General features: G+C 34.9%; 3 protein-coding genes across 3 annotated transcripts in view; 2 read left to right on the top strand and 1 right to left on the bottom strand.

Annotated features, from left to right (window-relative positions):
- The window catches only part of LOC106111123 (polycomb protein l(1)G0020), a 12524-nt gene extending 4199 nt beyond the window's left edge, over positions 1-8325 (bottom strand). The window contains exons 1-13 of the mRNA XM_013293111.1: positions 8135-8325; positions 7819-7913; positions 7570-7729; positions 7341-7477; positions 6469-6631; positions 5950-6092; positions 4455-4731; positions 3585-3800; positions 2773-3000; positions 2049-2194; positions 1413-1560; positions 1188-1321; positions 427-601 (exon numbers count right to left, since the gene is read on the bottom strand). Of these exons, the coding sequence (XP_013148565.1) occupies positions 427-601; positions 1188-1321; positions 1413-1560; positions 2049-2194; positions 2773-3000; positions 3585-3800; positions 4455-4731; positions 5950-6092; positions 6469-6631; positions 7341-7477; positions 7570-7729; positions 7819-7913; positions 8135-8242 (2130 nt within the window). The 5' untranslated portion in view covers positions 8243-8325. The remainder of the gene's footprint in view (positions 1-426; positions 602-1187; positions 1322-1412; positions 1561-2048; positions 2195-2772; positions 3001-3584; positions 3801-4454; positions 4732-5949; positions 6093-6468; positions 6632-7340; positions 7478-7569; positions 7730-7818; positions 7914-8134) is intronic.
- A 400-nt stretch (positions 8326-8725) lies between these two features.
- On the top strand, positions 8726-12893 carry LOC106111526 (ras-related protein Rab-30). The gene is made up of 5 exons (XM_013293648.1): positions 8726-8807; positions 8922-9125; positions 9334-9517; positions 9732-9883; positions 10490-12893. Exons 2-5 carry the CDS (start codon positions 8955-8957, stop codon positions 10589-10591), a joined length of 609 nt encoding a protein of 202 aa, XP_013149102.1. The 5' UTR covers positions 8726-8807; positions 8922-8954; the 3' UTR covers positions 10592-12893.
- A 1087-nt stretch (positions 12894-13980) lies between these two features.
- Positions 13981-27255, top strand: part of LOC106111128 (coronin-7) — an 18887-nt gene continuing 5612 nt past the window's right edge. Inside the window, exons 1-18 of the mRNA XM_013293123.1 lie at positions 13981-14197; positions 14570-14951; positions 16569-16755; positions 17034-17237; positions 17720-17941; positions 19313-19440; positions 19888-20028; positions 21271-21795; positions 22083-22194; positions 22562-22681; positions 22896-23016; positions 23202-23300; positions 23795-23892; positions 23986-24099; positions 24658-24900; positions 25406-25665; positions 26232-26353; positions 27167-27248. Of these exons, the coding sequence (XP_013148577.1) occupies positions 14643-14951; positions 16569-16755; positions 17034-17237; positions 17720-17941; positions 19313-19440; positions 19888-20028; positions 21271-21795; positions 22083-22194; positions 22562-22681; positions 22896-23016; positions 23202-23300; positions 23795-23892; positions 23986-24099; positions 24658-24900; positions 25406-25665; positions 26232-26353; positions 27167-27248 (3087 nt within the window). The 5' untranslated portion in view covers positions 13981-14197; positions 14570-14642. The remainder of the gene's footprint in view (positions 14198-14569; positions 14952-16568; positions 16756-17033; positions 17238-17719; positions 17942-19312; positions 19441-19887; positions 20029-21270; positions 21796-22082; positions 22195-22561; positions 22682-22895; positions 23017-23201; positions 23301-23794; positions 23893-23985; positions 24100-24657; positions 24901-25405; positions 25666-26231; positions 26354-27166; positions 27249-27255) is intronic.

Below are 27255 nucleotides of genomic sequence, written 5' to 3' on the forward strand. Positions count from 1 at the left end.
GGCCAAGTGTGAACCACGCATAAGGGGAGGGTATAAAAAATCTACAGCGTCCCCTTTTTTACTATAGTTTTGGGGGGAAATCGGGTTACGGTAAACTAATTCGCAGAGCTATGACGCCCTATCGTACCCGGCGCCCTGGGCGGCTATCCAAATAAGCCCTACTCTAACACCGGTGGAAGGTAATTTTTTATACTTTTTATTGTTTGTCATATTAAAGTTTTTTTTTCGTCTAAATCTTTTTAAATTGTGACAGATGCCTTATTTAGCAATATCAAATGGTGTTTAATTGAATATATTTTAGTACATTAAAATCATTAATTAAGAAAGTGTAAGATTGTAAAGTAATTTAAATTGGCTGAATCCAACTCGAACAAAGCCGGATAAAGGTTCTGTTTATTGAGATATATTTTTTTAGGACATTACCTAATTCAAAAATATTAATAACATCAATAAATAATAATACCTTAAATAAACTGGCACATATTTTTGCGACTTCCAGAATTTAAGTAAAGGTTCAGTTAGTCCGAAACTAGTGCCTAGGTAGTCTAGATGTTCTGCGGGGACTTCTGTTAACCTTCTTAACAGTGTCGGTGGTTTTGCCCTGAAATATGTTAAAAAAAATATTTATTTTAACAATAGTATAACATAGAGAAGAAAAAAACATTTTTTTTTTCGAATCCACAACGAAAGTCATGCCCGTTAGAAAGGTAGGCAGAAATTACAATTTTTTGGGTCTGGTAGATGTCTTTTTTACGCATAACTTTCACATTTACGCAAAAATATTCGATAATTTACTAATGTTATTAACTAGAATTCACCCTGACTCGGTCTGCGTGGAACAATAAAAAAAGTAAGTATCCTGTATGTTCTTCCATACTATACCCTACATCTGTGACAAACATCCATCCATCCAAACTTTCGCATTTATAACATTAGTAAGATATTGTGTTTAGATGGATGTTTGTTAAAGTTTATAGCCTAAACTGCTGAACTGATCTTAATTATTTTTATAAATGTAGAGGATAATCTGGAAGAACACAGGAGATACTGTTTCTTTTTTTTTTTCATTTTTTATATAGACATATTTAAACTTTTTTTTTGAGAAGAGAAATAACTCTAAAACTATTGGACCGATTTCAAAAATTGTTTCACCATTAAGCTACGTCAGTATAGGCTACAGTCCTAACCTGGGCAGTATGTTCTCCGTGTGCAGGTCGCCGTGCGCGCTGTCCTCGTGCTCGGAGTCGGCGTGCTCCAGGCAGGGGATGTCCCCGCTGTAGTAGGCCGCCAGCTGCTGCAGCGCGCGCTTGCCGTAACCCATCTGGGAATGTCACCAGCTGTACACAATGGGCTCGGAGACTACCCTCAGGGATGAGCCACAGTCAACTGCGGATGCTGCACGATGCACTTACCCTTTGGTACGAAGGATGTGTAGCAATCCTCACAATCCTGGCTCCAGAGAGCTTGGGGAAATCCTTGTCCCCGAACTGCTCGCAGATGTTCCAGGGTATCAGGTCGCCTGCAGCCTTGCGCCCGCGGCCCAGCGCCTCCGACACCGTCCTAGGGACACACATCTTACTAATATTATAAATGCGAAAGTTTGGATGGATGAATGTTTGTTAGAGTTTACAGCCTAAACGATTGAACGGATTTCGATGAAATTTGGTATAAATGTAGAGTATAGTCAGGAAGAACACATAGGCTACGTACTTTATTTTAATTCCGCGCGGACGGAATGGCGGGCGAAAGTTAGTTTATAATAATGACTAATTTTTGCCCTAGGCTTCGTCCATTGGGTATTAAAAAAATAATAAGTAGCCTATGTGTTCTTCCTTGCTACCCTCCACATTTATGTCAAATGTCACCGAGATCCGTTCAGCAGTTAAGGCTACAAACTCTAACAAACATCCATCCATCCAAACTTTTACATTTATACTTTTGTTTTTTTTTTTATTTTACACGAACGGAGTCGCGGCCAAAAGCTAAAAGGTAAGCTTTCTTATTTCCACGCGGACGAAGTCGCGAGCAACAGGTAGTTTGAAACTTACTTATCCGAGATATTTCCTTCCAAGCACATCTGCACGACGCATAATACTTCGGGCATAGACGTGGACTTGGGCGGCGTCGGCGCGAGCAACACGAACAAACAGTGCGCGGGCGCGTCCGCTAACAATTGTATGTCGTTTGGACTGTTCTGTGTACACAAATATATATCTATACTAATATAAAGAGGAAAGATTTGTATTTTTGTATGTATTGAAAAAAAAACTACTAGAATTTCAAAAGATCTTTTATCATTAAAAATCTTTGTTATCACTTAGTAACATTTTTCTAATTTCACGCAGACGAAGTCGCGAGCAACAGCTAGTATTATATATCAAAATAGATAATAAGTATTTGATCACTTTTGTAACTAGATGGTTAAATTAGGTAAACAATGTTTTTCGATTTTTCGGATTTCATATGTATATAATTTACCCGACATTGTTACTGAAAAGAAAACATCGTAATGCCTGCACATATATACAAAGTAATAGAAAGGTATGTGTGAAGTCAACCCGCAGTGCTAGTCTAAGGCTTTGTCACTTAGGGCAGGCTCCCAGCTAGTGGGGACACCTAGGTGATGATGAAATGGTTAAAAGTAGGATTGGAACGGAACTTTGCCTCCGCATCCGCAAGTGCGAAATTTCCGCAAGAAATATTAACTCCGCATCCGCATCCGTTTCCGTTAAAGTGGCCTCCGTTACAACCCTAGTTAAAAGTGTACTTTACCTTATAATGACTAGCGACGTATATAGCGACCAGCCTGTGTAGGAAGGCTTCCGCAGCCTTGTGGTAGCAGAACAGCGCGTCCCTGTTGACTCGCAGCAGCTGGCAGGCGGCAGGGGGCGGAGCGCCCGCGCCCGGCGTGGGGCTCGGCGCCTCCAGGCATAGCAGGTTGTTCAGCCATCGCTCCACGGGGTCTCCGGTCCGGTAGCGAATTGGTTCTTCTAGTTTTATCTGAAATGTTAAAAAAAAAAATTTTTTATTTAGGAAATTAACATGAGTAAATGGCTTGATTGGAGAAGTATGGAAAATTCAAAATGGCCGCCGTCACAAACTATTGGATACTTATAATCACTTTCTATCAATTTTTGCCTTTTTTAATTGTAGTGATAAAGATTGAAACATAAATAAATAATTTTATTAATTTATGTTTTTGTAAAATAACCCCATTATGGGTATCAATTGGACGACCTTGACTAGTACACTATGTTTAATACAAGATGGCCGCCATTACCCGAGTAATGGCAGTGAATCCCATTTGCAATATTAATTAAAAAACAAAACTTTCTATGTTTTATTAAAGCATTCTTACTCTTAACAATGAATGAATAAAACTACTATGTAGTTGGCATGGGAAAAAACTCAGTAAAATTATAAGTAAAAAATTAAAAGATCAGAAGTAGAATCAATGAGAATTCAATTACTTATATACTTAACGTAATTTATTAACGTTATGGTATATTCTACACTTGATAATATTTGACTAAAATATCGCAGAACTAAACGGTTGTGCGATAGTTCAGTCGGTGTGTACATACCGGTGGTGGAGCGTTATGTTCCGTCTGCAGCTGAGCGAAGAGTTTAAGTGAGAGCGCGCGGCCCGTGCCCTCGTACCCCGACACTGTGGAGGAGAGCAGCGCGAGCGGCGCTTTCTGTGCCGCCGCCGACACGTGAGCGATAGGTATCGCTGCCGCCTCGTCTACTAGTACGAGGTCTGCTGCCGCGAGCAGAGAATGGTCGTCCGGGGTTATGTACTGGGGAATGTTTTAAAATTTTTAATATAAGAATATATAGTATTTATAGGAAATATAGGAATATATAGTAATTATATAGGAAAGATTTGTATTTTTGTATATATATAAAAAAATTTAGATGAAAGTTTAGATGGATGGATGTTTGTTAGAGTTTGTAGACTAAACGCCTGAACGGATTTCGATGAAATTTGGTATACATGTAAAGGATAGTCTGGAAGAACACATAGGCTACTCGCTTTAGTCTTTTTTTTAATTCCACGGACGGAGTCGCGGGCGAAAGCTAGTCATATATAAAAAATAAGCAGACTATGTGTTCTTCTATATTATGTTCTACATCTATGTCAAATTTCATCGTGATCCTTTCAGCAGATTAGGCTACAAACTCTAAAATCCATACATTTAAACTTTCGCATTTATTATAATAGTAAAAAAATTGATATATTACTTCTTAAATTGCATAAAAACGTTACGCGGGATGTTACGAGTTGTAACTTTCGTATTGATCGGATCGTAGCTTATTACACTTTAGTTATATAGTATTACGTACTGACTTCACGCATGTTCGCCATGTAACACGTTACATTACACCGCGTAACGTTACTCAGTACACATCTTCAAACAAAAAAACATAAAACATTTAAATAAAGATCTCACCTGTACAGTCTGTCGTGAATTCCTAGCGATATTAACGCGAACAATCGCCTTCTTGAAGTCCGGGTTAGTTGAGCGCACTATGTTATAATCAATGTGTTCTTGATACAAGCAGGTGTCGAGTCCTTTCAATACAAACTCAAAGAGTGTGATGAGATTCTCCGGATGTGGCGAGGTGACGTAGATATTGACGTAGCCGAGGGCGACCGCGGCCGCCACAGCTAGACCTAGGCAAGCGGACTTGCCACGACCTCGGCTAGCTGTCAGGCAATGTGGCGGTCTGGTATAATACATGGAAAATGTTAACTGCAATTGACTTATTATCTATACTTAATATTGTAGAGGAAAGATTTGTATTTTTGTAGGTATTGAAATAACTCAATATCTACTAGGCGATTCAAAAATTATTTTATCGTTAAAAAATGTTATTAGTAACATAGGCTATCATGCTAATATTATAAATGCGAAAGTTTAGATGGATTGATATTTGTTAGTGTTTGTAGCCTAACAACTGAATGGATCTTGATGAAATTTGGTATAGATGGTCCTACTTTAGTACGGAATGAACATTTTTAACTGGTAACTTCTTTGAAAGATACTGTTAGTTGTGAAGTTTAGTGCCACCTCATGTGTTTGTATAAACATGTTATAAAATATTTTATAAAATTATAATAAGCTCCATCTTTTGTTATAAAACAGTGTCATAAAATAGAATTTAATTATTATTTAGTGACTATTGGCAATGAGGTTGTTTCCTAATGTTACAAATTCAAATAAAGTTATGTTTAATATTTTAAAGAGAGTATTTTAAAACCTATAATAGCATTTGGAGACCTTAAATGTTTGTCTCCATTGAGATATAAATTTAAAAAAAAAACAATCAGAGCTCGGTGACGTAGCTTCTTCGCAAACAACATGGCAGTGTGACCAGCATCAGTGAATGTCAGTGCATTCTGTAGTTATAATTTTTTTTAATGATTACAATAATTGAGTTTGCGTGTGTTATATTATGAGGACTCCATTATTAAGTGTTTTTATATTTACGACATATTTTACGAGCAAATTTTTCGATCACTATCACAAAAAAAAAATAGTAAAAGTTATTTGAATAGCTAATTCAATTTACGTCTGGTCACTTTGAATGACTTTGACAGACCGCGACGCGAGGTTTGTTAGCAAAGAAGTGACGTCGTGTCATGAGGCGTTTTCGCGGTCTTTCGAGAAGTTGTTTTTAGTTAAGTGTTTTTGTAATTAAATGTTGCGTATATGCTTTTATTATATTTTTTTTCTTGTTTAGATATGGTTTATCTACATAATAAAAGCAATTCCAAAAATTAGGAAACATCCCCATTCATTTAAATAAAATTAATCATATTGACATGTGGTTTTGAGGCTATCAATAGAAAGCCTAGTGGATCATGTGAAAAATGTGTTAAGTGAATTGTTAACTATGCTTCTTTAATATATATTTTTTTATTCTCTTATATAAATACCTTACCTAGATTGTTTATCAGCTAAGGTGTTAATAAGTGCGACGAGTGCGGTCGCCTGGTCGTATGTGCGACAGAGAGCTACTAACGGACCAGCGGGCGGTGAATCCGATAAAGATGATATCAAATCCGTCAATTTTGGATTTACTTTCTGAAAACATAAAAATGAGATATCTGTATACTGAAAAGTTGATAAAAAATAAAACAATAATCGATTTTTTTCTATACTCATATTATAAAGAGAAAAAAATGTATTTTTGGATTTTTCTATGTATTAAAATAACTCAAAAACTACTTGGTGGAAATCAAAATTTCTTTCACCATTAAAAATCTATATTATCAGTGAGTAATTTTACGTGGACGAAGTCGCGGACAACAGCTAGTGTTAAAATAAAAAGGAAACTTGATATTAAGTTTAGCAATTTTGACAATGATGTAATATGCTTCTAAAAAGAAATCTTATCACATCCCCGAATTTCTAAAGATCATGTCATGCCACATTAAAAAAACAATAAAAAAGTACATACCTCAGGCAGCACATCAACCGGTTCAACTTGAGCTGTCTTTGATGAGATAGGTAGTACTGTAAGTGAGTCATCTAACACTAGACATCGAGGATTGTCAGCCAGTGAGAGCAGAAAACGTTCATTAAATCTGTTTACCACTGTATCATATGCTTCTGTTTTAAACCTGCAAATATACATACCATTTACCTGCTTTTTATTGCAATTGCGTCTGAGCGGAATTAAAATAGTGACAAATATAGCCTATATTCAGAAATAATGTAGCATTTTAATAGCAAAAGACTTTTTTAAATTAGTTGCCATGGGGATAGTTTATGGCAACCTTGCTTCTTTGCTGCTATTGGTTAGTTCTTGTCCCTTACTTGTATGACAATTTTAACTATTAATTCACCCCCTAAGTTTAATTACATAGCCTAAAGTATAAGTGTAGGGATGTTTGTTACTAAAGAATTATACAAAAATATGCTGTGATCGGCTCAGTGGTTTGAACACTTGACTTGTAATCTATAGATCTTGGGTTCGAATCCTGCCGTGTAACCATGTGATTTTCGATTATTCGAATTTTCATATGTACATAATTTACCCGACGTTCTTACTGTGAAGGAAAACATCGTGATGCAACCTGCACATATCGGTGAAGACATTCAAAGATATGTGTGCAGTCAACCAACCCGCACTTGGCCAGCGTGGTTGACTATAGCCTAGTCACCCCTTATTAGGGTAGGCTCCGAGCCCCTCGGTGGGGATGTATAGTGAGCTGGTGATGAATGAATACTGTGATTGCTGAGATCCTACATAAAGATGTAATGTTTGTTTGCACTTTATTCCATTAGTAAAAATATAAAAGTACAGATAGCAAAATTAATTGTTATTACCTAGAGTGTACATCCATAGTAATAGAATGTAGCTGTCTGAGCGAGTCCATAGACTTCAGCAAGAATATAATAAGACCACCACCCTCTACAGTTTCTATTGTACGAGCCATTAAGTTAGGAGTTAGAGCTTCAAAGTCCTAGAACAAAAAAAAACATCTATTATAAATACTACTAAGTAATAATAAATTAGTTAATTTTATGCCTAGCAAGTTATTTTTGTTGTTATTACCTGTAATACACACACTCCATATGTCTGACCGAGCATAGCATGACTCTCTGAGTAATATCTACCATGGATTGTGGTTGCAACTCTGAATGCATCAAACAATGACTCTTCTGACACTTCCAGCTTGCCTGCTGCGATTTTCTTTGCTCTTTTACGTCCATGGCTATTTGCAAAGAAATTGTATTTAATATATGTTTTCGTATATTATGAAACAGCTAAATTGAAAGCATCAAAGAGTTTTATATGACTTACTTGCTTATAGCTTCATCCTTATTTTTGTAGCACCAAAGGACAGTTGGTCTCGATTTAACAGTTGATTTTACCAGCATGTCATATAATATAGGCACCTGCAAATGAAATTCCGGCAAATATTAAGTAAAAAAATTGACATCTCTAAAAAGCCAGAATATTATTGGAAATTATAAACTTTTATAAGAACGATAAAAGGGAAGAGTATTATCAAGTTTTGTTTAAGGGACAAAAGCTAAAAAAGTAAACTTTTAAAAGGTCGTGTATGCAAAACAACAGGTGGATATCGGCATATAAATTTGTAAATTTGAAAACATACCTGATCTCTGCTCTTGTCACCTACAAGCAAGAACATAGTACGATGTCCTAATTTTACACCATTCTCTATCATCACTCGTATACGGTTATCAATTTTCTTTTTCACCATTTTTCAGTTTTACTTTAGCAACAACTGTTCACAGCAAAATAACCTTAAAAGTCAAAAGCACATGCTGTCATGCTATTTGTCCAATCAAATGTCAAAAAACATTCAATTTTGACCGTTGACAGTTGACAGTGACAGTGACAGTGACAGTGACAGTTTCCTGTTTTTCTATTTCATAAACATTGTCTATTCTCCGTTCTTATCCAAATAGATGACCATCCCGAAGACTTGTAATGTAAAAGTTCACATTGATGATGTTTTATGCTGAAACGATAAATCTTATGTAATGTAGCTACTAGCTACTCTTATTACATTATTGGTTCAAAATCCTACCACCACCACAAACCGAAACCGTCGCCCCTAAAATATCGAAAATCAAATAGGCACAAAATACAATAACTCAAAGCCCATAGCAACAAAAGAAAACACCACTTACTCTTTGATCGATATTTTTCACTTCATTCTTATTCATCATTCAATCATTGTTTTGTACTTTTGTGTAAATCGTAATGTGAATTTGTGAAATCTTGATTTTGGGATTAATCTTATCAATAATGTGCATTTGATCGTTAAGTAATTGTTTCGATAAAAGAATATCAAGCTCATATCATATTGTAATGACTGTCAATCCAGTAAAGTGTGACAGTGTACGAAAGACATAATTTATTGTAATTCCTTTCAGCTAGTTTCCGACAAATGTAATTTGGTGCTCGTTATGGAGGATTATAAATTTCTATTTAAAGTTGTATTGGTTGGTAACGCTGGTGTCGGAAAGACATGCTTGGTGCGTCGTTTTACCCAGGGGCTGTTTCCCCCTGGACAAGGTGCAACGATCGGAGTGGATTTTATGATTAAAACTGTGGAGGTGGATGGCGAGAAAGTGAAGGTGAACAAGTTCACAGCCCATGTCTAATTTGGGCATTTTTACGTAAAACAATGAGCTGTTTTTTACATAAGACAAGATCCATGCATATTAATGTTACAGTGTTAACTAAAATTTAACTATTTCTGCAATAAAAAACTTAGTAAATCATTTATTATGAAATAATACTAACTTATATTTGAGATAATTTATCCTTGTTTTATACTTGTAGTTGCAAATATGGGACACTGCGGGCCAGGAGAGATTTCGGTCTATAACTCAGAGCTACTACAGGTCTGCACATGCACTTATCCTGGTGTATGACATATCTTGTCAGCCTACATTTGACTGCTTACCCGATTGGCTGCGGGAGATTGAGGAATATGCCAATAACAAAGTGCTAAGGATATTAGTTGGTGAGTTGCATATCACTTATATATACAGTTTAAGACAATAGTAAAATAATGGTTTTGCATGCATAAGTCATGAGCAAAAGCTAGTTTTTATAAAAAAATTATATTCCAGTTTTAGAAATATACATCTTTGTTTTATTTGAACAGATGTTTTTAAATGTTCATTATGAGAACACTCATAAAATGTATAAATGTCAATTTATATTTTATTTGCAAGGTAATAAAACCGACAGAGAAGATAGGGAGATACCAAGGCATATAGGGGAGGACTTTGCACAGAGACACGGGATGTACTTCCTGGAGACTTCGGCGAAAGAGGCCGAAAACGTGGAGCGGTTGTTTATGGAAATTGCTGTTGAATTGATGGAGGTAACAAGATAATAAATAAATTAAGTTACTATAAGTTAATAGCAAGACATACCTACTAAAATGCACCTATTCTACAGGCAAATATTTAAGAAGTTAGTGATTTTAATAAATATTTTACAATGAAAAGCATTTTTTATAAAACAAAAGTTGTATTATGAAATAAAATATATAGAAAGTATTGTAAAGTGAACTTAAGTAAAAGTATTATGTATTGTTTCAATATGAAAGGTGTAAAAATTACTGTTATGTGGCCAGATTAAGTATTACATAGGGGTAGGGCTTGACAGGTCACAGTGTTAAGTAGAGATGAAAAGGTCAAACAGCTGCACATAATGTTAACACATGTAATAATGTTTGTCATATGTTTTTAAAGACTTACTGTCTATTCCTTTGATTCAAATATTGTATAAGTTATGTTACCAGAATTTTCTAGGAAAACCTGCTTTATTGAAAAAAAAAATGTTGATTTGAGCTCACTTTGTGAGGTAAATATTTTAAAAGTAGAGATTGTTTAAAACAATGAATCTTTTTTCCCGATCTATGGTAATACATGGTTTAAAGTTCGTAAGAGATAAAAAAATTAATAATTGTCTATTTCTTTTTCAGCAAGCGAAATGCAAGGAGTTGCCCAAATACGACGGCAGTTTAGGTCCTATAAATGGAAAGACTACGTCGGTCGGCGACAGCTCCTGTTGTCTCCGGTCTTAAATATACGAATTTATCTCATTGATATTATTAGTGTTGTACAGCGTTTTTATAAAGAGACCGGTTTATCGATAATCCAAATAGATTCGATTTTCGCATCGTAAAATAATAGTATTTTCTAAACAATTTTATCAAGATAAAATTTTCATTATTTGATTCGCTTCTTGTAGGATGTAGATTAAAAATTGTAGTGAAAAGTCTCTTTATAAAAATGTATTTATTATTCGTATTCGCTAGTGTTGTGTTGTCGACATTCCAGTAGGGTTTAGTGTAAGAGCTATGTAGCAATATCATGATTAGCAAAAACCAAGGAGACAATTTTGAAAGCTACAGTTCTGGTTAAAATCTTACTTATCTTCAGTACTTAATCAATACAATAAAAATCAAAAACTTATAATTAACGTAACTAATTGACAATTAATGTTTGCTTATTGTTGATTACCATTTAGATGATAGTTGCGAAAATGTATATTCGTGTTCAATTTTCGTTATAAATTCGACCGCACGAAACGTCAATTAACTGGATTTACTCTTACTCTATGATTTATTTATTTTTTTCTGTTTGAAAGTCCGAATTTTCATTCATAATTTCTTGAGATTGTTTAAAAATTATAATTTTTGTTTATGATTGATTTATTTTTAAATTTTGTAGTCGTGATATTGTAACATAGTGTTGAAATTAATCAATTTGCTGTTGCAATTTTTGTTATAATTAAGTAGTTATTGCATTAGTTGCGTTGTGGTTATATTTAAGAATTTCGTCGATATGTTGTACTATTTTGTAGGTTATATTTTTGTGAAGCCATTGCACATATACATTGCAAGGTAATTGTCACATCGAAGAAGTTTTTTTTTTTAATTATTTTGGTATAGATTATGTCTGATTTAATCTGTGAGATATTGGATCTTCTTGGCTTGTTCAGTTGCTTTTGACTAATGAAATAGCATCGGAATATGGAAATATGCAATATCTGTTACTCAAATAACCTACAAGTTGTGAAGGAATGTGATCGAAAAAATATTTACATGTGCAATTATACTTATTATTGTATAATAGAGAAATATTTTTATTTAAACACAGTACATTTGAAAGATTAACTAAAATGGGTTTTTATTTTTATATTTTGGTCAAGTTTTACATCACACATTTATTTTTTATTTTGACATAGGAATTATATTTTTTATCTGTGAATTGTTAATTTTAAGTGTAATGCACGGTACACACTTGGCCAGTGGCGTTGGACAGTTGCGACGGCCAATCATTGATTGTGTGGACTCACGGGCCAGTTAGCGTTCACACTATGCCAGTTGATTGACAGTCCAGTTATTGTACGTTAATGACCAACTGTACTGGCCAAGTGTGAACCGCGCTTAACATTAATGTTGTATTTATTGTACATTTACATGTAAGGTGCCTTTTTATTTTTTTAAACACAAAAACGTAGGTTTAGTCGATCTATTCTCCCTGAAATGTAACCCCTAGGGGTAATAGGTGTCCAAGTATACGCTTTTTAAAAAGTCTTATGTCTTTGAAGTTTTTGTCAATTTCTATTGACTCTAAATTCAGGCAGACCCATGAGATGTCGTACTTAAGTTAGCGATTTTAAAGATTCTTATATTCGTATATTTTTCTTATTATTTTGAAATAAACAATGAATTTTTGGACATCTATAACCCTTTTGGTTATAGTTCAGGGACAACTGATGGATTAACCTAAAATCTAGTGTTGTGCACTTTGGTGTCAAATTAATATTTTGTGATTTATTGTGACGTGCAATTTTGTTGAAATTATAGCAAATGTCATTGTTTAATGTTGCTTTAGTATTTGGTAAAGTAAAGCTGTCTTATTTCACATTTATGTAAAAAATATATTAAACCACTCGTGTAATAAAAAATTACAGATCTGATGTAAAATTGGGCTCTTTCAAACCGATCGATTCGAATCACTGATCGCTTTTGAAACTTCAATCGATTTTTGAGATTTGCGATTCTGGAAAATCGATTAGTAATTGTGATATTTTTGTAAAGAATTGTAATATAAGAGAGCTTTACCAGGAACTTGTTGAAATGTTGCAAGAATGACAAATGCTGTTTACTAGTTATTTGTTTAAAAGTTAGTTACATTTTTTTACTTAAGCTTAAAAAGTCCATTTACTTGCCACGCCATGTTAAATGTTGTATTGTTTGAACTTATATAGTAATAAAAAAAATTTCTAACGTTATCATTGATCATAGAAAATAAATTCTCACCAAAGAAACTGAATTATTGTAATACTCGCAATAAATAAATGAACACTGAATATTTTGGTGTTTGTTTTATTTCTATTTATACATATCAACAAATACTTGCTCTAACTGTCGTATTCGTCGTAAAAAATGTAGTAATATAGTTAATGTTAACTAAGTAACAGTGGTAGTGCCCGCTTTAACACCTTAGCACGAATAGGCCGGCACGCCCGGTGTAATACCACGACCACACAGAAGACAGGCGTGAAATGGAAGCAATTCCGTGTTTCGTCTGATGAGTGTGGTGCCGGAGGCCTAATTTTAGTCCCTTTCTCTTTACCACCCTTTTCTCACAAGAAGAGGAAGTGGATTTGACGGTGGAGGATATGCATAGGAAGGGGAAATATCCTCTTTATGTGCATCTCCTCTTCCGTCGGATAAGGGTAGGCAACGCATCTGCAATTGCGGAAGTCTATGGGCAGCGGTCGCTTCGCCATTTTGGCGGATTGTGGTGGCCGCTTGCACGTTTGCCACCTTATGTTATAAAAAAAACTAAGGGGTGACTAGGCCATAGACAACCACGCTGGCCAAGTGCGAGTTGGTTGATTTCACACATATCTTTGACTTCTTCGCCGCTATGTGCAGGTAGCATCACGATGTTTTCCTTCTTCGTAAGAATGTCGGGGTACATATGAAATTCGAAAGTCACATTGATACATGACGAAATTCGAAGTAAAGACCTGTAGATTACAAGTCATGTGCCACCCACCTAAACCCCTGATCCACCTATTCTCTCAGTGATAATATTGTTAATAATAACAAAATAGCAAATCTTTATAATATTAGTATAGACACAGATTACAAGAACATGTAGACTATAGTTTTTTTTTAACTTAGTTTTCAAGACCAGTTGCGGGTGACATTTTATATATGGTAAATTAATTGCAAGGCCAAAACCAGCTTTTCTTTATAAGTAAGTATCAGAATTGTCATTATCTGGTAAGGTAAAAACTCGTTAACAAAACCGCACCTTTTCTTTGGACATGGTATTAAACTGGTTCGAGAATAAAACTTGAACTTAGATCATGTTTTCAGTATCAAATGTTTATCGTTATTATAATTTATCTATTAAAATACCGTATGTATTGTTTTTAATCTCGTAGGGTAGACACTAAAAGATTTTTTAAAGATTACTCATTTTACAATATCGATATTAGTATCGTAGACAGTTCAACTCGATTTTAATCTCGATGAGTGACACATCACGTAGGTTGTTTTATCGATCGACTCGACACTAAATGCCGCTTCAAATTGAAATGGCCGACGTTTAGGGGGAGTGTCTAGCGGAAATTAAAAATCTTATTGATATATTTACTTGATTCTGTAAGTACAAAGTGCCAATTTGTTATTATTCAAATACTGATAATTATAAAATAATTTTTTATTGTGCTGCAGTAAATTAATTGATAGTTTGATACATTTCCGGCCCCTGCTGCTACAGTATTCAAAACAAAGTGTTTAATATTTTTAATTTGTGTACGTGTGATAAGACGTAATTATTATATGAATGAAAACCATTATTATTTAAACATTTGCGTGATTAGTGGAAGTGTATTATTTGTTATTTATTTGCATATGCATTAACTGTGTATTTAATTCATGAAATGTTATAATTAAGCCGTCTAAAGAAACGCCGACGTATTTTACGAATTATCGACAATAATTTTGTATATCAACTGGTTTCTAAATTTTCAGAATATCTTGTATTTAGCGAAAGGCTTACATTCCAAATTTAGAAGACTGATAAGTATTTATAAAGTGGCTGAAGATGGCCTGGCGTTTTAAGGCATCGAAGTATAAGAATGCGGCACCAATTGTGCCTAAACCTGAGGCCTGCATACGAGATGTGTGTGTGGGATCATATCAGACATATGGTAACAATATTTGTGCCTCCGCTGCATTTATGGCATTCAACTGGGAACATGTTGGATCTAGTATGGCTGTGTTACCGTTGGACGATTGTGGAAGAAAGAGTAAGACAATGCCTTTACTCCATGCACACTCTGATACAATAACAGATATGGAATTTTCTCCATTCCATGATGGACTCCTATTGACAGGCTCGCAAGACTCATTGGTAAGGGAACATTATATTTTTTAGCTATCTCTTTCTATTATATAGCAATGTCCTACTTGTTGAATGAAGCATACGGTGTTATCTGTGTTTCTAATTATATTCCAGCAACTGGCTATTTGATTTATTTTTAATTATCACAGCTGTGAGCGGCCAGTATGTTTTAGAAAGCATTTCTAATTAACTTTGATATTACTAAAAATTGTATATTTGTGAAATTTAACATTTATCACATTAATTAGTAAAATTGAATTCACTTTTATATCTTGCAACTAGTTGTTGCCCACAATTCCATCTATAAAATTAATTATGAGGTATTACAGGTCTAATCCTACTTCTTTTTAAATTTCACCCATAATCCATTCAGCCGTTTGTAGTTCTGAAGACAAACATCCATCCAAACAATCATTTACAATATTAATGAAATATCACTAGAAATGGTCTTTGAAAAGGATGTCTTGATATTGTTTTAGATAAATTTCTATTTTTGAAAATGTGATGAAGATATTTTAGGCTTATCTACTATTTTCAAGCATTAAATAGATAACTTTGAACTGTCCATATATGTACTAAAGATAATGGACTGTACAGTTTGATAGTAGGCTTTTCCAGTTTAATAATCTAATAATTTAATATGAATAGAAATGCCTGATGTATTTCTTGAATATATAAAATCATTCATAATCTTACTAATATTATAAATGCGAAAGTTTAGATGGATAGATGTTTGTTAGAGTTTGTAGCCTAAACGGCTAAACGGATCTCTGGAAGAACACATAGGCTACAAACCTTTGTTTTTTTTAATTCGACGCGGACGGAGTCGTGGGCGAAAGCTAATATTATATAAAATGAAAAGACTAAATTGATTTCTTACAAGTAAATACATGTTACAGGACAGTTAATTTATAGTATTAACTAAACTAGAGTAATTTTAACCATTTTCTTACTGCATCATCTTCAATCTGCATTTTATACTTTAATGGTCATTTACTCAACTATTCAAGCTTTTTAACGTTGAAACCGTGTTACTACGTAGCATAGTCAAGTGTACCTCTTTGCATGTTTTATACAGTTTACGCTTTTAAGATTTTTCACCGTTTTACCCGTAGTTTGCAGTTTGGCATCGTGCCAAGATCTGTATACCAGCCCTATTATGCTAGTGACTGAGTGATTTACATTTTAAAAATGGTTTACGTGAACTTAACTGTTAAATATAAACATTGTTTACTTACGAAACATGTTTAAGTACGAAAGTAGTTGTTGTAAATAAGGTAGATAGAATTTCTTTTTCGATGCAATACTTAAATTTACCTTCATTTCCTGGTATAAAATAATACATCAGAAATGTCAACTTAATAACATCACCATTTTTGTATATAACATATTCTCTTTCTCTCTCTCTCTTCCTCTTTATGAAAATTGAGATAAACATATTATAAAGTATATTTCAACAATCAAAACTCACTATTGCCATGACAACAAAGCTCTTCATTACGCGTTTCAAATATTTTGACGACTTAGGCTTATTGCATACCTACGAAGAAACTCACGTGAACTTAAAACTATAATACAAGGTGTTTTTTTTTTTAAAGTAATATTAAATCTGTCAATCGATTACAGGTTAAAGTATGGCACATCCCTCAGGAAGGGTTGAAGGAATCCCTTTCGACTCCGGAATGCACATTATCACAGAAGCAACGGAGAGTGGAGAATGTAGGCTTCCATCCAGTAGCTGATGGGCTTATTCATGTAGCGTCGGGATACGAATTGGCACTTTGGGATTTAACGAAACAGAAGGAAGTATTTGGTAAGAGAATCTGCCTCAGTAAAAAAAAAAATCATCCATAGACAATTAAAAAAACGAAAAACCTGGATTATTTGCATGCAATTCATTAATTATTACACTTTTAAACCTCAATTTTACTATTAAATTGTTATAAAGAGAAATTATTTAAATGTTTGTGGTAAATAAACTCAAAAATTACTGTTCCGATTTCATAAATTCTTTCAACATTAGGGACCTATTTTATCCCTGAGTGACATAAGCTGTATTTAATAATGTATTAATGTTTAAAACATTTTTAGTGAACAAGGATCATGCGGAAGTAATTCAATCAACATCATGGAAGAAGGATGGTCGTCTTCTAGCAACTTCTTGTAAAGACAAGAAGGTTCGCGTGCTGGACCCACGAGCACCGGAAGCTGTGCTCAGTGTTGCCAATAGCCATCAGAATATCAAGGATAGTCGGGTTGTGTGGCTCGGAGACAATGATAGGATACTTACTACTGGTGAGTTTGTTAAGTACAAGCATATGTAAATAAATAAAAAAAGTTAGAGTTAAAGTTAACTAGTACAATAAATGGATAGTTTTTACCAGGACATAAGTTGTACTGTTGTCTTTTTTAAACGACTTACAGTAAAATCATCTAAAAATTGCAATTTTTTGAAATAAAGAATACTTGTAGTTTGCGTTTTTCATGTAACATGGTTCCATGCCGTTAAATTAAGTTAATTTAAACATTAAGAGCGCGCGCACACCTATGACTAAACTATCGCATAACTGTTTAGTCTCGCTTTGATTGCTAAGCTTATACAGAGCACACTATTCGATGTTTAGTTATGCAACTAAACAGTTAAATTGGCTATGAAACAATCGACAATCGCACAACAGTTGTGCGATAGTTTAGTAAAAGGTGTACGCACGCTCTAATAAATCTAAGTTACTTCTATGATACCTTTAAGTACAGTTTTCAATAAAAAATTGTAACAGGTTTCGATTCAGCCCGTCTCCGTCAAGTGATGATACGAGATATTAGAAATCTATCAGAGACCCAGAAGACGTTGGAGTTGGACTGTTCCACTGGAATCCTGATGCCACTCTTCGATCCTGACACCAATATGCTGTTCCTCGCTGGAAAGGGGGATACGACTATACTTTATATGGAGTTAACAGATCGGGAACCATATTTAATTGAGGGGTTGAGACATTCCGGTGAGTTATTTTCTAACTGTTTTTGTATAATTTATTGCGTAGATATTTCAATAATCAAGAGACACTAAAGAAGAAATTTAATTACTAGCTTTCGCCCGTGATTCTGTCCGCAAGGAATTGTAAAAAAATTAAAGCAAGTAGCCTATGTTTTCTTCCAGATTGTTCTACATGTATGCCAAATTTCATCGCGATCTATTCAGCAGTTTAGGCTACACTCTAATAAACATCCATCCATAAATATTCGCATTTACAATATTAATAAAATTTTAGTCATACTAAACCCCATATAACTGTCTGAATTAAGCCCGCTCTGATTTTTTAGACTGAAGAGTTCAACTATTTCTAAATACAATAATGTCGAATGTCTATGTCTAAATACAATAAATACAATAAATAATGAAATTTATGTAATTTGGACTATCGAGAAAGTTCTGGAAAAAAAAATACAAATTAATAAAAAAAGGAAGATCGAAATTCGGGGTATATAAGGGGAGTCAGTCGTGACTCGGAGAGAGATACGGTGGAAAGTGAACTGTGAAGAAGTCCTGAGCGAATTACGAGGAAGATTAAGTGACCGCGGAGTGAAAGTGCTAGTGAATAGTGACAGTGGTGTTCTGTAAGTGCGCTGTGTTAGTGATTCAGTGTTTGCGTGCATCGTGTAGTCTTGACTGACGATTTGTGAGTGCAGTGAATCCGTGTTATTGTAAGTCGCGAATAAATTAACGCAGAAATTTCCAAGGCGTTTTGACTCTATCCCGAACGCTTGTAACAATATCAATGAATCAAATAAATATTGCCAGTTATTGTTGTATAGGTTTTTAATAATGTGAAGGAAAAAATCTTGGTTTTCTTTTTTTTTATTAGATGTAAAGGAAATTTTTTGTGTTGTTATCTCTTACAAAGGAGTAATTTTATTTAACTGGTAATATGAACGCTGCTTATCTACTTTTAATCTAAGATTTCTTTATTTTATCTTTCTCATTCGAGATAGTTTCTCAAAGAGATATTTTTATCTTGCATAATGTTATATTTTTAATAAAATTACGAGCTGTTAAATTGCACAAAGGTCAATGAAGGTTTTTGATTTTGGGTAACAATTATCGTTACCATGGCGACCTTGTTTCCTTGATGTTGTCAGCTTTTAATTTATGATCCCTTCCCCTCATCAAAGTTTTTACCCATTTAAAAACTCCCTAAGCTTAATATTGTGAAAATATATAGCCTAAAGCGTGACTGAATTAATAAAATCGTACTGCCTCTTTCTACAAATTGAGTGCCACATCCATTTTTTTTTAAATCTTTAGTCATTTCGGATGTTTCTTAATTAACTTTAGATTTAAATGAATACTAAGTTATATTTGTATGTACCAGGCGAGCAGACGAAGGGCGCATGTTTGGTGCCGAAGCGCGCACTGCGCGTGATGGAGGGCGAGGTAAACCGCGTGCTGCAGCTAGCGGGCTCCTCCGTAGTGCCCATCATGTACCAGGTGCCCAGGAAGGTAATACTGTGCAATTAATATCAAAATAAACACTATTCCAATTGGCTTGGGGATAATTTCAAAGATTTTTTTCAAAATCATATTATCATAGTATTTAGTACATAAATATAAGGATGTACGAATTTACTCTATGGTAAGGTGTGACGTCATTAGACGCCATGACAGGTTATAGTGTTTTCGCGGGACTTTGTAATTTATCTATAAAATAATACGTAATTTGTATCACCACTACATTTTTAAATATATCATACATTGCTTTACAGAATTAAAATTATATAATTATCTAGCTGTTAGTAAATATAGCCTATATTACTTACTGACAACATAGCTTTTTATTGATGATTTTTTTTAAATCGGCCCAGTAGTTTGAGTTATTTAAATATATACAAAAATCCAAATCTTTCCTCTTTATATTAGTATATTGATTTTTTAATGTGTTTTTAACAGAGTTATAGAGAATATCACGCGGATCTGTACCCGGAGACGAGCGGCGCGGTTACTTACGTGAACGCGGAGTTGTGGCTTCAGAGACAAGAGCGACCAGTTCCTAATATCTCCCTGCATCCTGACCACAATAACTGCACCCAGGTATAACATTTAGAATAGAATAGAATGTGTATTTACTAGCTGTTACTCGCGACTTCGTCCCCGTGTAATTAAAAAAAAAGATATAGCCTATGTTACAGATAAATTACCTTTCTAATGGTGAAAAAAAAATTAAAATTGGCCCAGTAGTATTTGCGTGAATCAATTAGTCTAAATAGTCTCCTGGATCTAAGCTACCTCCTCACCAATTTTCAACCATATCGATAAAGTCGATTTTGAGCTAAAATAGTGTAACTAACACTACTTTCTTTTTATATATATATAGATTGCCACAAAATACAAACATTTACCTTACTTCTTACTACCACATTAATGTTTACACGCAAAAGTTTAGATGGATGGATGTTTGTTAGAGTTTGTAGCCTAAACTGCTGAACGGATTCCGATAAAATTTGACATGTATCTGCAAGAAAATCTGGAAGAACACGACTCATTTTTATTGTTTTAAATCCCACGCGGACGGAGTCGCGGGCGTAAGCTAGTAATGTAAACGAGCTATCGCCCGTAAATATATTAGCGAAATTAAAAAAAGTCGTTAAATAATATTGTCAGTGACATTAGTATTCGGAATTTTTGTACAATTAAAAAAAAAACCGTAAATGTACAGTCACCTTCGTTCGAGGTGTTACACTTAAGAAAAATCTTTTTAAACTTTAAGGGACGCTTAAAAAAGATTTACTATTGAGAACCAATTTTAAAATTGTTGTTTTTTTTTTCATATAGTTTTGTGATTTTTATTTTAATAAATCTTGTCGGTTTCGGTGTAATGGAATCAATATGTAGATTTACTGACAGACCCAGAACGATTAGAGCGCGTGCACAACTAATACTAAATTATCGCACAACTGTTTAGTTTCGCTTTGATTCCTATGAGTTTATACGGAGCGCACACTCTTTTAGTTGTGCAACTAAAAAGTTGAACGCTGCGAAACAACCGACAATCGAAACAGTTGTGCGATAGTTTTGTCAAAGGTGTGCGCCCGCTCTAAGCATTAAAATGTTTTAAGTTGCTTAAAAATATATTTTACGATGCATGTTTCTGTCTGTGTGTACAAGCTATTAGTAGTGGTGTTGTGTTTTTTTATTTTATGGTGTGGTTTATTTTTGTGTTGGTTATAAAGTAAGTAATTTAGTTTTTTTTTTAAATTTTTCATTGCTTGTTCTTTAATTATTTTTTTATTTTTGAATATGCTAAAAGACTTATTGGTTAATCTTTTGTTAAAGGTACACCGGGGGAATTTAGAAGAAGTAGTCAAAACTATCTTAGCAATGCCTCCGTTAAAGAAAACGGAACCAAAACCCATAGTAACACCGCATATTATAGAAGAACCAGTAATTCCTAAACCTCAACCAGTGGAAGATAGAGAAGATGATAGAATTGATTTCGTCAACGTGAAAGATATGATCAAAGGCATGGAAAGACAAACAATCGAACCAAAGGAATACAATAAAGAAACCAACGGTTTTCATAAGAAGATCACCGATAATCATGATTGTACAGAGAAAGAAGATTGTGATAAGACTGAAGAATGTATAGAGAAGGTAGAAGAAGAGAGTGTTTTAGAGAAGAATGATAGTTTAGACTCAACTGAAAGTCTATCAAGGAGTAACAGTTTGATAAATGGTGTGCAAATACAAGCCCCGAAGCCTTTGCCCAGGTCTTCGATATCTGAAGCCGGTTCTATGGATGAACATTCCGAAGCCCCAAAACCTAAACCTAGAACTACTACTTCTGCTGTTGGATATAAGGTATTTTTGTAAAGTATAGATTTGTTTGATTGATTTTTGTTGTTTTTTTTTTGTTATTATGATTGTTATGTATTATTTTTAAGAATTATGCTTATTGTTTTCAGTTCTTTTATGTTATTGTTTTGTCTGTGATTTTAAAGATATGTGCTATTTTTATGCTTTTATTTAAATTTTTTAATGCATATGATTTTTGTAGCATTTTTTATTTGTGTTAAAATGTTTTTTTGGTGTTGTTTGATGTTTTTTTTTACTATTTTTCTTTTATGTGATGTTTGTTATGTTTGCAGCCCCGGTTGGGTCCTAAGCCGTTCTCTGCTTCGTCTAGCAGTGAGGAGTTTTCGTTCGACAAAGTGTTCTCAGTGCCCGCGGTGCCTGGCTCCGTGACCAAGTCTGATTCAAGTAAATATACAATTATTGTATTATCATCATTATAACCAGCTCTATGTGCGTGGTCACTGAGGGGCTCGGAATCTATCCTTAGGGTGACCTGTTTTTGATCTTTGACCTGTTTGTGACTTCCCGAAAGAAGGAGGTACTTAATTCGTCTGTAAATTTTTTCTTTAATGTTTTTGTGTTAATTTCTATGTCTAACTAAGAATTTAGAAATTAATCTTTTGAAAAATATATTAAAACTAAGTTTTCGTTTAATTTTCGTTTTTATCTTCAATATGTAACGCTATACTTTTGTGGTAATTAAAAAAACTTTCAATCAACCAGTTCTTTATACAGACACTTTTTACAATTGTGAATTTTTAATAAATTCCAGTGACGTCACCGGTATCGGGTACTGCTGCGGGAACTCCCGCTATCTCCACTCCTGTCGCAAAGGAGGAGGAGAAAGAGAAGTCTCTATCTCCTACTAGCGATGTTGAACCTGCCGCTAAAGGTATATTTACTGTAATAAAGCCTTTTATAAACCAGTCATTACTGTTTTCTAAACGGTCTGTTAAGACAATATATATTGCAACTTTCTTAATATGTTTTATGAGAGAGATTAGAGAGTTAAGCTTAACTTAACTCAAAACAGATTTGCCCTCTTTGTAAAAATGTTTCTGTGAGGAAAATATATATTTAGTGATTTTTGTCATTTTTTGTTACAGAAGAATACACGAATGGCAAATCAGATACCAGTTTGGAGGAGGAAGTGAATTCCTCCGACTCCGGCTACAGGCCGAAGACACCCAGCACCGCTGAGAGGAGGAAAATGTTTGAAACTACCGAGTAAGTAGAAACCTAAATATTTTGTAGTCGAATCTGCAGTTTATCTAATCTATGACTCGTTGACATAGATTAAAATCATCATAGATTATAATTGTCATAGATTAAACTCTTCCAAAATAAATTTTCATAGATTAGCAAATGTTATATATTGTAGTAGCCATTAATTGTTGTCTTTTTTTTTTCAGTGGCAATCAATCGATAGCAGACCGTCGACGTGCGTACGAGTCTCGTTCAGTAAGCGTGGCCGCAGAGTCGGAAACCCCGCCTTCACCTGCACCACTTAGGTATTCATCTCTCTTTAATAATGGACACTAAAGGAGTGCCTTAGTGTAGATGTAGTAGGATAAATTTACAAAAGACTATACTAGCCATTAAACTCTGAATTTTGGCTAAAGATACAAATTGATATATAATGGTAGTGCAATATTAGTGCCATGTATAGGCCGTATTCGCTATTATTGCGAATTCAGATGGTCACTTACCTCGTTTTCCACCCTATATTATAAAAAACGAGTTTATTATACTGACATTTTAAAAAGATTGGTATTTTTGTATGTTTTCAAATAACTCAAAAACTTCTGCGTCGATTTCAAAAATTCTTTCACTGTTGACTCTAGTAACTTAGGCTATGTTTTTTTTATTTTTTAATTTTGCGCGAGCGAAGTCGGGTGCAACAGCTAGTAACAGTATAAAAAACAATTAGATAAAGCTAATAATTACTTTATCGATAAGGAAGATTTTATATATCGTATAATACGTTAATTAATGTTAATTTCAGACGCAGAGACTCTCTAAAGTCCCGTAAAAGTCCGGATCGCGAAGAAAAAAGATCCTCAGTGCCCAATGTCACTACTAAGAGAACTTCCACTGTATTTGGTAGATATCATTTAAATATATTATATGCTTTATTTCACTTGAGAAACCTGTTAAAATATTTTAATTTTAATATTAATGTTTTGTTTTTTACAGGCAAAGTATCGAAATTCCGTCACTTGAAGGGTACACCTGGACACAAGTCGACGCATGTTGAGAATATTAAAAATATTAGTCGCCAGATATCCGGAGAGTCTAATGGTTTCTACGGTGAGATATATTTAGATGTTACTAATATTATAAATGGATGGATGGGTGGATGTTTGTTGGAGTTAGTAGGCAAATGCTAAAATTTGTCATGGATATAGAGAATAGTCTGGAAGAACGCATATTTACTTTTGTTTGTACACGCGGACTGAGCTTTAGATGGATGTTAGAGTCCTACGGTTGAATGGACCTCGATGCAATTTAGTACATTTCTGGAAGGACACTTTTATCTATTACTGCACGGAGTCGCAGGTTAAAACTAGTAATATATACATCTGCCTAAGGTAGTACGATATCAGAGTTAATGTTATTTGACATATGTGGGCTGTCATTGGTAAAGTCGGATTCATGGAATACACTCACAATACTTCTAAATCGATCAACGATTCCTATTTTAAGAATAAATAAAGTTCTCTAGAAAGTCGCTTGACGGCGCTTGTGTTCTAATTACGATTTAAATTCTAATTGATTTCTTTTTGCAATATAAAATATTTTTTTTTATAATACTTCTTAAAAAGAGTTATTCATTAATTTGTAATTTGAAATAAAATGTGTTTCCAGCTAACGGCGTCCGTTGTGCGGTCCCAATATCCGGCGGGGGTGGTCGCGTGGGGATAGTAGAGTTGCCCTGCGGCGCCACCCCCCGCGCGGCGGCGCCCCGCCCGCATCCTTCGGGGCTGCACCCGCCCGCGCTGCTGCACGCCGCGCCCCTCACAGACTGCGCCTGGGACCCCTTCTGTGCGCAACGCCTGCTGGTCGCCTGTGATGATGGGATCGTCAGGGAGTGGATATTACCAGAAAACGGTAACTAGGCTTCAATTATTCTGCTTATTATCCATATTAATATTTAGAGCCTGTCCCACCACTGGCTGATAGAGGCTCAGATAGCTACTTCTGATTACTGTCAGATAATGTAACAAAATCCAATATTTCCATCACATATTTTACATGTTCGATTGTTATCAGACAATTTACAATCTTTCAAGTTTCAAGTTTCGTAAAAAAAAATCTATCTTTGTTCATTATTTTCTTTTAAAATCCTTTCTGACATAACCGTGGTAGCAGTTTACTGACCATGCCAGATATCCTTTGAAGCATTTTAAACCAAATTGTAAATTGTCTGATATCAATCCAACGTGTAAAACATATGATAGAAATAATGGACTTTGTTACCACTGACAGTGGCGTCATTTTTGAGCTATCTGAGCCTCTATCAGCCAGTGGTGGGACAGGCCTTTACTATCGCAAACCTATACACATTTAAATTTATCTCATTTGTGTGTACAATATAGTTGTGTAACTATTCCAGGGTTACAAGAATCAACGAACGAACCTAACCGTACATTCTCCGCGCATCCTGACAAGATTTACATAGTGCGTTTCCACCCGACTGCGGCTGACCTGGTGGTGACCGCGGCTCACGACCTCACAGTGAAGTTGTGGGACCTCTCGCAGCAGGAACCTCAAGCTGCGATCACCCTGACAGGACATACAGACCAGATCTTTGCATTAGATTGGTCTACTTGCGGGGAGTATCTCGCTACCTTGTGCAAAGATGGACTTATACGGGTGAGTGTTAACGGAATCTTTTATAGAAAATAGATGCCCATAAACATTTGCGATTGCTGATGCGTTTTCTACCTTTGATAGACGGAGGAGGAGACGCACATAAAGAGGATATTTCCCCTTCCTATGAGTCTCCTGCACCGTCAAATCGACGATCACTTCCCATCCTTTTCTTAAAAGAAAAAAGGTGGAGGAGACGCATAGGAAGAGCATCCTCTTTATGTCTCTTCCGTCGATTAAATGTAGGCAACGCATCTATTATAATAAAGCGTAAACACACACATCTTTGTTGCCTAACATGTCAGCAATTACAGCATATTTTTGAATAGTTCTTTTATTAATAAAAAGCTCTACACTTACGTCTTTAGGCTATATATTTTCACGCCATTAAACTTAGTGGGTAAATATTTTTGATAAAAACCCTAATATGGGAAAGAGATCATAAATTGCTGCCATTAAGGAAGCAAAATTGCAATGCTTTGTCATCATGTCATGTCTGTCATTTTAACAAATGTAATCAATGAAATGTCGCAAGGGAACAGCTAGTATAAAAAATATTAATATTACAGATTTACAAGCCGCGCGAGTCGGTAGCGGCGCTTCGCAGTGGCGCGGGCCCGGCCGGCAGCCGCGGCGGCCGCGTCGTGTGGGCGCTCAGCGACACGCATCTTGTAGTCACTGGATTTGACAAGTTAGTCATTTTTTTATACCAAATGTATGGTAATATACCTCTGTACAAAATCTATATTTATTTATGGTAGAGGAAATGTATAGGAAGAGGAAATATCCTCTATTTGTGTGTCTTCCTCCGTCAAAGGGTAACGTAACTGTAATTGCGGATGACGGCAGGTCACTTCGTCTTTTCAGGTCGCTAGCTCGTTTGCATATAAAAAAATATCCATTCTGATATAATAAAATAAACACACTTTGTTATATGAGATGTCAGTAATCACAGTATATTGTTGAATAACTATTTTTTAAATTTAAAGCCTTACACACTTACAACACGCTATAGGCTCTGTATTTTCACTATATTTAATAATTTGGATAAAAATCGTCATGCGAGAGGGACAAAAACTACAAGCCAATAGCAAAGAAGCAAGATTTAACGGTAACTTTTAGCTAAAAGCATAGATAGGCTTTATTGTCATGTTTTGTATAATAAAATAAAGGATTTACGAGTGAAGCCGCACGGGAATATCTAGTTTCATAACGGCATTTTTAGCCAATAGGCTTCGGTCATGTTTTTTTGGAATTTAAACGAAAAAAAAAGAAAACACATACAGACGAGTTGAGTACCTTCTTTTGTAAAGTGGGTCAAAAAAAGGTTTTGCGGGTGAACACGGGAATATCTAGCGTCACTCGAGGTCTCGAATCATCATCATCCACTTGGCCTTATCCCTTACGGAGCTCTCTATCAGCTATATCTCTATCAGCCTCATATCATAGGTCTTTTTATGTAATAGTAAATGTTAATGTTTAACGAGTATTTGTGGTATTGCAGGGTGTCGGAGCGCCAGATCCTGCTGTACGCAGCGAGCGAGCTGGGCGCGCCGCTGTGCACGGTGGGGCTGGACGTGTCGCCCGCCATAC

Source organism: Papilio polytes, unplaced genomic scaffold (assembly GCF_000836215.1).
Source record: "Papilio polytes unplaced genomic scaffold, Ppol_1.0 DF824382.1, whole genome shotgun sequence".
Taxonomy (NCBI): Eukaryota; Metazoa; Arthropoda; class Insecta; order Lepidoptera; family Papilionidae; genus Papilio; species Papilio polytes.